Source organism: Pundamilia nyererei, unplaced genomic scaffold (assembly GCF_000239375.1).
Source record: "Pundamilia nyererei isolate P.nyererei 1_Seehausen unplaced genomic scaffold, PunNye1.0 scaffold00160, whole genome shotgun sequence".
Lineage (NCBI taxonomy): Eukaryota > Metazoa > Chordata > Actinopteri > Cichliformes > Cichlidae > Pundamilia > Pundamilia nyererei.
Genome location: NW_005187561.1, coordinates 949,874 through 961,360, shown reverse-complemented (window position 1 = coordinate 961,360; position 11,487 = coordinate 949,874). Strand labels below are relative to the sequence as shown.

The window sequence follows — 11,487 nt, the reverse complement described above, 5'->3', positions numbered from 1 at the left end:
TTGCTTCACAGGCATAAAAAACATTTTGAGAAACAGGTGAATAGTCCAACAGATAGAAGTTAAAGGCCAAAATCATATTCAGTGGTATTCGCATTATTATGCACAACTTGACAACAGATCCAGGTTAAAAGAAGTTGGGTGTTTGGTACAGGATTAGTTTCCATAAAAATAATTTAATTCCATTTTATTTGTATAGCGCCAAATTACAACAACAGTCGCCTTTATTTTGTAAGGTAAAGACTCTACAATAGTACAGAGAAACGTTCAACAATCAGATGATGCCCTATAAGCAATCATCATATGATTGTTGGGTTATTCTCTGTATGTATTATTGTAAGGTCTACCTGACAATATAAAGGGCCATGAGGCCATGTTGTTGTGATTTGGCACTGTATAAATACAACTGAATTGAACTGAATTAAATTGAAGCAATCACTTGGCAATAGCGGGAAGGAAAAACTCCCTTTTAACAGGAAGACACCTTCAGCAGACCCAGCCATCTGCTCCATCCAGTATTAATAATGCTGTTATTAAAGAGAATGTGTAATGAATGTTAGTATTAATGCTCTAGAGCAGTTTAATAGGAGACTGAACTTTGAAACATCTACCAGATAAGGCATGAATCCACCTCTACAGTGTTTGCTCTTAATGTGGTGACTCTTGTCTTTGTAGGATTTATAAGGAACACACAGCGGTGCTCAGACTGTGGCCGCACTTTGAATGGACCCTGACCTTGTATTTGCCCTTGCAGATGGCTTCAAACAGACGCTCCTTGGTGCCATAAAAAGGGAGACACCCCGAGAGGAGGATGAAGAGGATAACGCCACAGCCCCACACGTCCACGGGTTTACCATACGGCTCTCTCTTCACCACCTCTGGGGCCATAAAGTGGGGAGTTCCTACGCGACCTGGAGTTACAAACAGAGCGTGCAAGTCAGGTAACAGTTCCAAAATAATAACATTTTGACAATAAAACACGCACAGCAAAACTTCCTTGTTGGTTCCCCAATCATTTCGATTCTTATGTTTGCTGAAATTGAAAAGGAAGTAGTTCAAGTTTTATTTCCTTTGTTTTTCCCTAATTACCAACTACCAGAAAGTAATGTCTCACAATCAAGTGAAAAGAGGAAATGATACTTTACTTTGGGTGACTTCCTATTTTGATGCAAACTAGGAAGCGCACGGTTTTTATCCAGGTTTAAAACTAAGACAGTTTCTAATGTGCAGCGTTCTTACATTTCTTACAAGTTCTCAGTAGCTGATACTGTCTACTACTTTATCTGTCCTTTATTAGAGTGAAACTAAAATGATGATGTTATCCCAAGTTAGTTGCAGCAATTTAAATGCTGCAAAACTGTTTAATTACTTTGGCTTCAACAGTCAAACAGGCAGTTAACCAACTGAGCAGTGCATTTCTCTCCAAGTAAAGACTTTTAATTTAAAATGAATTAATTTAAAAGGTTTTAAGAAATTCTGCAACTGTTAAGACTGTGAGTCTTTTAGACATCTGCATTTGACAGATGCTGAACAAAATCTGACTCATAAAACGGGTACTTCATTTGTACGGGACATCAGTTACTGTGCATGGGAGTTACTACTGACTCAGAAATAACTGAAATAACCAGCACAAAAACCAATGTCTGGTCAGAATTAGCAACAGCACCAACACACTGATTCCAAATCTGCAAGATGTGGTTGCGATCAGCAGTCTATAAAGGAAGTTGCCAGTATACCTCCTGACAAAGGAAGCCTCCCTCTGCCATGAGCACTCCCACACAGAGACTCAAAGTTTGAGCTTTACTCAGACTTGATTTTCTTTTTCTAGCTGAGGTATGGTACACAATGTTTTCACCAAGTTGATACCTTAAGCGTAGTGTGTACAGATTGACGATGAATTCTTAAAAAGCAAAAATTATTAAATTTCCATGTGACAGCTCTCCATTTAAAAGTCAGTTTCTGGCATCATTGGACAAACACTGATACCATCTTAACACAGTGTCATGAGTGTTAAACTGTATTAAGTGCTCTTGACGGAGAGTGGAATTCTGCACCTCCTCCTGTGTTTTAAGGCTTTAGGGCTGTGACTGGGTACACTTTCAGGTTGGATCAGGTGAGGTAGCCTAAAAAGAGAGGTTGCTTTTAAGCAAACAAACAATTGCATCCTATCTCTTTTCATAAAAGCCTTTAACTTGAAATTTAGAGGAAAATATCACAAAGTCAAGAAAAGATGTGAAGGAAAGGACTTTCAGCTCCTGACTGAAATTACCCAGGTTGCCTGAAAGCACGATGTGCTGAAAGTATGATCTCCTAAAGATGCACCACGGAAATCCATGTGTTCTCAATGTGTTGTCTTTTGCAAGCTATTTAGCTCCCCCATTACTCATTTAGCATTCATTCATTTCAATTCATTCATTTCAACTTAAAAATGTCATTATTATATTAACAAATATTACCCACTCTGCAGTCCCCTCATATTTTTGTGCTTTAACTAACATCATTAAGATGAAAACACTTTAAATCTCGCCTTTATTAAAGCATTTAGGATCTCTGAAGTGAAATTAATTCTAAATAACACCAAAATGAGGAGAAAACTATATAAATTGAGTTATAATCACTATCCATCCATCCATCCGCTTCCGCTTCTCCTTTTCAGGGTCGCTGGAGCCTATCCCAGCTGTCATAGGGCGAGAGGGGGGTACACCCTGGACAGGTCGCCAGTCTGTCGCAGGGCCAACACACAGGGACAGACGACCATTCACACTCACATTCACACCTAATGGCAATTTGGATTTTCCAATTAACCTATCCCCACAAGCTGCATGTCTTTGGACGGTGGGAGGAAGCCGGAGTACCCACGCAAACACGGGGAGAACATGCAAACTCCACACAGAAAGACCCCGGCCTGATGGTGGAATTGAACTCAGGACCTTCTTGCTGTGCGGCAACAGTGCTAACCACCGTGCTGCCAAGAGTTATAATCACTATAATGATTAATTCACTCTGATAAACCCACCTTACAAAGTGTTTCACACAGGACACAACTAATGAAGCTCCATAATCTTTACAAATCATCTGTTGAGATTTTAAAAAATATCCACATATTAGCGATGCATAAGAGTAACAGTAATGCAGAATTGACTTGCCAACATCGCCTTTCCTTATATAAAGAACGCTCCAGAGTATCCTCTGCTCAAGAACATAAAGGAGGGGCCAAAATATCTTGTATTTTATATTACAGCATCTTGGTCATTTCACTTTTGCTCACTGACTATTTCACTGCAACCAAAGTCTTCTTTACCGGTGAGATGTGGTAGCTTAATGACTTAAAGGCATGACTTTCACCCAGGGGAGTGCACTGTCTCTGTGAATGGTCATTGGGGCTCAGGACAGGTTTCTGCCTGTTGTAGTTTTAAGTTGTTCATTTATGAACTGGAATCCATGAATAAACAATTCAAATGGTTTCCAGCTTGTAATTGTTTCCAGTCAGCCAAATTGGAAGCAAAAAATATGTCCAGTAAACTTTTGGCAGATCCTATTAATGATGTACTGATGAATGTACACGCTCAGTTATCATGAATATCATATTCTATAATTTCAAGTAAAGTATTTATATATAATATGCTGGGAAAGTCACTCTAAATTATATCGATATGTGTCATAACTATGTGTTTTTCTCAGTTCTTCTTTATGTCACAAGAGTCATAAACCCTGTGTCCCTTATGTCACAAGTGTTTAAATGGTGTCTTCAACAATAAGTTCAATTATGTTCTGTCTCTTTGATCCCATCTTAGTGGAACTTTTCCCACAAGTCAGAAAAAATAAAAATCTCCCTAAACAAATGGTGACAAGGCATGCAGGGAGAATCCCGCTGTGTTGTGGTGTTTACTGTACCTCCTGCCACCAGTCCTGACTCTCCGAGCTGGATCGCCACTCCGAACCCGCCCAGCTTCACTGGAGCCGAGTTCTCTTTAGATGCCAGCAACACGCAGTGAGGCTGAGAATGAGAGAATGGAGAAGGAAACAGAGATTTTAGCAAATTAAAGAGTGAAATTCTCCTATAAATAACAGACATTAAACGAGCCAGACACACCCCAAACCACCACCCACCACGGCCACACGCAAATAACTGAGAGTGTGGGAAGATCAGAGTAGGAAGTTTGCTGTAGTGTCTTTATACGACTCCAGTTATTTTAAATACAACGTTGACTTTTGCTTTTTTGATCATGCTGTCGTCACACGCCATGAAAACACAGATCTGTATTTTCTTCCCAAAGCATCAAGTAATGCAACCACAACATTTCAGTCGAGCAGTTTTGCACATGGCAACACCTATTTAGTTTCACATTTCATTTCATTAATATTTGTGGTCATCTGCAGCATCCTTTCTATGATATAGTGTTACTTTGTGGTTTAATGTGGACTGATACGGATCTGAAAAACAGCAGACAGAAACAGTTTTACCGTGCGGAGCTGTTGAACGGAGTATTAAAATTTCTGCTTTTGCTCAGACCTTTCTAAATTCTTTCTAAAAATCTTACGTGAGGACATTAAATACCATTTTGAAAAAAAAAAAGGGGGGGGGGGGAAGAGATTACCACAGTTGACCACACTCTGCAGATTCCTCCAATAGCCAGAGTCCAAGGTGGAAAGCATACTGTACACAAGTGAAGCATGCCCTGTGAGTATTTCCCCTCATGTGTATAATCAGAAGGCCTCTCTCTCTCTCTCTCTCTCTGCTTCTGTATGGTGCTCGGAAGAAAAGAGGGGGGCTGACCACAGTATGAAATTTCCTCTGTGCAACATTACCGCATTCTGCACTTCAGCATTTCTGACTGCACAGCTGTGGACAGGCGCTTATCTTGAAAGTGAGATAGGACAGTTAGGGAAGCCAAAAAGAAAAAAAAAGAAAAAACTGAAGCTGAGTCTACACAGTACTATTCTGTGACGATGATAGTATTTGCTCAACGCGAGTTGGACTACAGGAGAAAATCGAACATGAGATGACACAAGGAACTATTTCCATTTTTTCAGAGCGGCAAATTTGGATTTTTCCTGCATGTTCAACTTACAGGGATATCCTGGAGTACCTTAGAGGAAGACAAAAAGACTGCAAAACCTGTAAGTGTGTATATGTGTGAGGTTGGAACTGATCCTCACCGTTCACACAGCCCTTTACACAAAGAAAGGAACGCATACTTCTTTTTTAATGAACTCCAATAACTAGGTGAGTGTTTTGAAAAGTTCCTTTTTTTTTTCTTTTTTTTTTTCACACTGTGTGCAACGCAATCGGGCTGAGCTGTGAGGAGAGTAAGCAGTTTCCTTTTACTGCCATTTCATTTACTGATCTTTTGATATACTTCTCTTGAAGTAAACTGACTGAGCACATACACATCATTTTAAAACTGCTTGGCTGCGGTAATGTGCAAAAGATACCAAAGAAATCCTGAACAGGTTATTCACATGTTTCTAGGGCTTTCCAGTTCCTGAGGTTATGATGGTAAGATTGTGTTTTGCAGGGCAGATTAATGCTCACACCCACAAACCTGTATGTATGACAGCCCTTTCCCGAAATGCAAATTATTCCATGTGTGCCCCTCATCTGTTTGCAGGACTGTCAATCCCCTGAAAAAAGACACCATGGCAAAAAACTTCTCCTGTAAGAACCAAACAACAAACTTAACCCTTGACCCGTGTGGAGATGACGACACACTGCAGGTCCTGCTGGCAGTGAGCTACTCTATAATCTTCATCCTGGGTCTAGTCGGGAACCTGGTGGCTCTGTGGGTTTTCTTCTGCGTCCACTCCAAGAAGAACTCTGTTCGAGTGTTTCTCATTAACATTGCATTGGCAGACCTGCTGCTGGTGGTCTGTCTGCCATTCAGGATACTCTATCACAGCCAAGGTGACAAATGGAATCTGGATCCCACCGTGTGTAATGTAGTGGGACACCTCTTCTACATGAACATGTACATTAGCATCACTCTGTTAGGGCTGATCAGTGTGGATCGCTACTTTAAGATCCACCAAAGTGTAGGAATGCAGCGCAAACTCTGCTCCACAAAGCTCAGCTTCGCCCTGTGTGCCATCGTCTGGATTGTGTCCACTTGTATCATTTCAGTGATGGTGTCATCAACGAATGACTCTCCACATGTGGGCAGGTTGGTAAAACCTTTAAATCTTCTTTTTTTTACCTTACTGTTAAAGTCAAAGATCTGCAGTGGCCAACTTGTGTGACAAAATGTATTTCCTGTGTCCAGGTGTTTCCACTACAAGAAGCTGGATAATACAAAGTGGAAGGCTTACATCAACATGTGTATGGTGGTTCTTTTTTGGTTAGTCTTCATCTCTCTCATGATGTCCTACGGGAAGATCGCACTCAAGCTGCTGAGGACATCACAAGCAAATCCTGATCTGCCCAACTCCACTCGCTACACTCGAACGGCCAAGAAGTCCTTCTTCATCCTCTTTCTCTTCTGCATCTGTTTTGTGCCCTATCACGTGGTCAGAGTGTTTTATATAAAAACGCAGATCACAGACACTTCATGTTTCTGGATGTGTGTCGCTGACAAAACCAACGAGGTGGCTCTGCTGTTTTCTGCCCTCAACAGCTGCCTGGACCCTGTCATGTACTTCCTGTTATCCTCTTCAGTGAGGAAGGAGGTGCTGCGCTTGGTGAACAACATGATCTGCTTAAGAGATGTTATAGGCATCAGTGGGAGCAGCTCCACTGCTGAGATGGATAGTAGAAATGGGAGGACTGACAGAGAACACCCAAACACCAGTCTAATTAGTAATACAAAGATAGAAAGTGGTTTATAAATCCCCACACAGCAGAGCAATAACTCTACTGACGTAAACAACATGTAAATATGACAGAAGCCAGCAGAAGAAGAGGAGCGTGACAGGGCAGCTGCTGCTCTTGCCTGTGCGCCTTTACTTGGTGCTTACCTAAGAAAAACCTTTGAACTATGGCTTATTTTGAAAAGGTTTAGGACAACTTCGCATTATTTTATGCAGAGGAAAAGTACTGGCTCTGTTACACTGTAGGGCCTATGATTAGTCCTGTGATTAAACATTTGTGTCATGATGGGAGTGGGCTCTTTCCACTGAGCCTCAATATATAAGACTTGGAACGACAGAGGAATATCTATCTGCACCAGAAACTTGGACACGCAGTGACAAGGAACACTGAAGCTGGTGGTCCCGCAAGTTACTGTGGGTTTTGTTTTCTGTACCCAGTCTGTAACTGGGTTTGTAGATGTGTCGTCTTCGATGGTAAAGAATCCCCCAAAATTCCTGAGACCCACCTCTGGAAACTGTTTTCATGTAAATCCGTCCTTAATGTTACGAGTAATCCTGCAAATTAAAAAATATGTCCTTTCTTATCATAGAGAAATTTGAATGTACTTGTGTGCCATGAGACATTTTGAGATTTCATCATCAGCATCGTTTTCATGTTTGAATCCAAATAGTTTCAAAGATGGAGGGCAAAGTAGTAGGGCAACCCCTCACCCCACACACACACACACACACACACACACACACACACACACACACACACACACACACACACACACACACACAGAGCTAGGGGTGTTTGACTTTGCCAGATGTGACAGTAAAAAAGCAAAAATAAAAATACTTAAGTCCATCAAAGGCAGGACCACTTGGACTTTAATGCTTTTTTTTGCATAAGCTGGTGTTTTCATACTACACCGCTCGAGTGAAACTGTGAACTTAATCGGTGACTGAGCAGTTCCTTTCACACCCATATGCTGCATTAATCTAGTATCAGCACTGATAAACGAGAGACACAAACCACAATTACACAGATAGAAACATGACAACAAGTCAATACTCTTCCCCTCACTGCATTTATCAAAACATTTGTCACATACTGTTTAAATATAAACGTGTGTGTGACCCTGCAGATGGCCATATGTCACTAACAAAACACGCTGAAGACAAAGTGAAGGAAAGGTGATGGGAACTTTGCAGATTCGATCAAAGCCTGAACTTTATGGTAGTTATAACAGCATTAGAAAAAACAAACAAACAGGGAAACGATTACTGAGGTGAAAGCATGGGGCTTCACTGATAAATACCACTTCTCACAGGGCAAAATGCCTTTTATGTATTAAGAAAAGCTCTGACATTTACAGAAGTCTGTTTTCAAAGTTTGTTCTGTATCTTGGTGTGATTTATTTTATAAAGCTTATGTTAATGTGCCAAATTGTGCTTTTCTAAATAAAGTAGGATATAAATAGTCCTGTGCTAATCAATGTTTATCATGCAGCGTGTCCCTTATTATGGAAGGGAAGTGTGTGTAGGAACCAAACAACTCTTTCTGCTTCTCATCTAGAACAACAGCGCCACCTCAGGGAAGAAAAGGGACAGTGTTTAGGCAACCCAAGCCAAACATTGTGTGCAGAAAAGATGAACAGATGAGTAAATAAGCAGAAAGATGGAAACTAATTTGAATGAGAGAAATTATTTATTTTTATTTAAAAGTGAATATCAAATTGAATCACTGATTTGAACGCTTAACATGCAACACACAACTGCTCCTTATTTTCAAGTCATACACGGCATACCCTGAAACGAAATGAGGAAGCCTGCTAGACAAAACATAGTATTCTAGTTACGAAAATACCACACCCCACCGACAACTTGCCATTTACAATAAAGCGCCACTTCGACAAGGAAGACACTGCAGAGAAGCAGCGTGTCATGCCTGCTGTTAAAACCACCGTTTCTACTCTACCCTCAGAATACTTCACATGGGGCAGTGTCATCTGATGCCTGCAGCCTTTTATTGAAACATCTCAGAGGACCTGTTATTGGTATGTATCATGAAGCCAAACGCATCTCTGTGCAATGTTGTGTTAGTCAAGTGCACTTAATTAGTTAAATGTTACATTTTATCACTTTGAAAGAAAGAAAGAAAGAAAGAAAGAAAGAAAGAAAGAAAGAAAGAAAGAAAGTATTGCTGACAATTTTGTTGCTTTTCCAACAACTTGTACTGAGAAGTGCTGGACATTCAAGTTAAGACTGGAGAGCATCATCATCATCTCCTCACCGATCAAATGTTAAACCTACAGGAAACTGTCATCTCTGTGACCTACTTCTTTAAATACTTTATGGTGTTTTACACAGGAGCATATCAGTTTCTCCAGTCATCCCTGTAAAACATGCATTAAAATGTGTCTATTTTACAAGCCTGACACTTCGGTATTGCCCATTCTCTAAGCATACAACTCTGATATAAGATGACAAATTTAGTTAGACTGCTTGCAAAGCTCAGGTTAACCCTTTAAAGCCTGAACTGTAAAATAATTGATGGAAATTTCAAAGTTTGTTTAACCTCCTGACAATTAAAAAAAATGTTATTCAAAATTAATTTGCATGTTTTAGTTTTAATTTATATAATATTTGCTACATCTACGCACAGCAGAACTGTAGAAGAGTAAGTTAAACTATGCAACTAAAGAAAGTACATGTTGGTTTGAGGAGTTCTGCACCCACAGACACCAGTGCACTGACAAGCCATGCACATAACACATGAGAGGTTAGCTTCTCACCCAGAAAAAAAAAACTAAAACAATAACATGCTAGCCTGCAGTGGGTTACTAAGATATCATGAATTGTCATGATCCCACACCTCTCACACTCGGACACATGCTGTGCCTGAGTTATGCTCTCAGCTGGAAACCTTAAACTCTTTTTAACCCTGTGCTGCAGCCTTCAGAGCGGTTCGGGCTGTGCCCACCGTACGTTTAGTTGCACGTCAGGTTACGGTGTACGGTTAAGAAGGGTTTCTGGTCAAGTCTATATTTACAACATCTGACTATCTGAGCTGCTGATTTTGGAGCTTTGTCACTGAGTAGACTCAAAGTTCCTCATAGACATTCTGAAGTAATGGTCAAGTCTGATTTTGCTAAAAAATAAGTAAATAAAAATGTTTTGACTGTTCAGGAAGCCTTGATGTCAACAAGATTTAAAAGCCAGCTTCTGTGTTCTAGATCAAATGGAGGGCACGTTTCCATCAGAAAACACTTCGTCCACCACCTGTAACTTCTCCCTCTGCCCGACTGCTGCAACGTTACATTTCCTTCCCTCCGTCTATGCGCTCCTCTTCCTCACCGCCCTCCCAGGGAATGCACTCGCTCTCTGGGTGTTCCTGCGGTGCATCTCCAGCTTCTCCCCCATCCACATGTATCTGTGCCACCTGAGTATATCCAATGTGTTGTTGTCCATCACCACGCCCTTCCTCGCAGCCTACTATGCCGAAGGCTTGGTCTGGGGTCTGAATGATGTCCTGTGTCAGCTCGTCCTGCACGGCATTACCCCGGTGCTCCACGTTAACATCTATATAAGCTTAATGATGCTCACTTGGGTGGCCCTCAGCCGCTTTGCGTCCCTAATCCAGAACACCCACGCCTCGAGGCCCAGCGCCTGCACCACCCTGCTGCCACACGCCTTCTTCGCTAGCCTCAAAAAAGTGTCCTTCGCCAACGTCGTGTGCATCACGGTGTGGCTAATGTCAGTGGGGAGCATAGTGCCAGTGACTGCTTATTACGCAGTGGACGAGGCTATGAACCAAACCACCAAAAGTGACAAATCAGGACGTGGGAAGGTGTGCTACAGCCCTGCTGTGGAACTCGGAGGCAGTCTGTCTCAAACTGCCACTGTGGTCATTACAGCCTTCTTCTTTGTTATGTACCTGCTGGTGCTGCTGTCCTACGTCACGGTGCTGAGGCATATCCGGCGCTCACGTCGCAACACACCAGTCACAACCTCCCAGAGACTGCTGAGCAGGGTGTTCCGAAACATTGTGGTCATCCAGGTGGCTATGAGTAATTTTATACTTTAAAATAATGTTATTGTTTAGTCACTTAATTCCCTCCTCTTGAGCCAAATAAATTTCCAATATACTTCACATATTTCATTAGATTTTAAAAAACCAACTCCACACAGGTCATTCTTTCTGTTTGCCTGCTGCCGCACCATATCTTCAAACCCATCTTCTTTTCTCTGGTCCATGAAACTCCCCTTCAATGTTCCCCCACCAAAGAAACTTCCAGCTGCCACCCATTCTCCGGCATTATCGAGGTGACTGCTTTTCATATACAGATTGAAAGTAAAAATGTCCCACAGTATGTGGAAATCTGACATGATGATGGTTTTCTTGTCCCTCTCTAGCTGAAGAACTGCCTGTTTCTTCTTGCTGCACTGAGAAGCTCAACTGACCCCATCATGTACTTTGTGCTGGACAGGACATTCCGCAATGAAACCCTCAACATTTTAAGGTGGAACCAGAAAAACTCCACAACACTGCAGGTGTTCTGCTCAGGTACAGGAAGTGCCACTCCGAAGTCCGAACAGCAGAAGGAGGAAACCGCAGTTTGTGGCACTGTGGAGTGCAGTCATGCAAGTGTTATATAGTTAATAATACTCATCTTTTGACTGCATGGGAAAGCAAACGTA

At 41.5% G+C, this 11,487-nt stretch overlaps 2 protein-coding genes across 17 annotated transcripts in view; one reads left to right on the top strand and one right to left on the bottom strand.

The window, feature by feature from the left end:
* caska (calcium/calmodulin-dependent serine protein kinase a) overlaps nucleotides 1-11,487 on the bottom strand; it is a 167,091-nt gene that overhangs the window by 60,793 nt on the left and 94,811 nt on the right. For all 16 annotated transcript variants that reach the window (XM_005745515.1, XM_005745516.1, XM_005745519.1 and 13 more), the window contains exons 6-7: nucleotides 3,892-3,994; nucleotides 733-908 (exon numbers count right to left, since the gene is read on the bottom strand). In XM_005745515.1, the coding sequence (XP_005745572.1) occupies nucleotides 733-908; nucleotides 3,892-3,994 (279 nt within the window). The remainder of the gene's footprint in view (nucleotides 1-732; nucleotides 909-3,891; nucleotides 3,995-11,487) is intronic.
* On the top strand, nucleotides 4,843-7,509 carry LOC102204151 (probable G-protein coupled receptor 34). Its single transcript, XM_013913950.1, has 3 exons — nucleotides 4,843-5,224; nucleotides 5,610-6,158; nucleotides 6,258-7,509. The coding sequence occupies exons 2-3, from the start codon at nucleotides 5,638-5,640 to the stop codon at nucleotides 6,817-6,819; spliced, it is 1,083 nt and encodes a 360-aa protein (XP_013769404.1). The 5' UTR covers nucleotides 4,843-5,224; nucleotides 5,610-5,637; the 3' UTR covers nucleotides 6,820-7,509.

What these genes read in the sequence shown, in the direction of transcription:
- LOC102204151 (XM_013913950.1), top strand. Translation starts at nt 5,638, where the DNA reads ATGGCAAAAAACTTCTCCTGTAAGAACCAAACAACAAACTTAACCCTT. An exon ending in GACTCTCCACATGTGGGCAG is followed by an intron (nt 6,159 to 6,257) that starts GTTGGTAAAACC and finishes TCCTGTGTCCAG; the next exon opens with GTGTTTCCACTACAAGAAGC.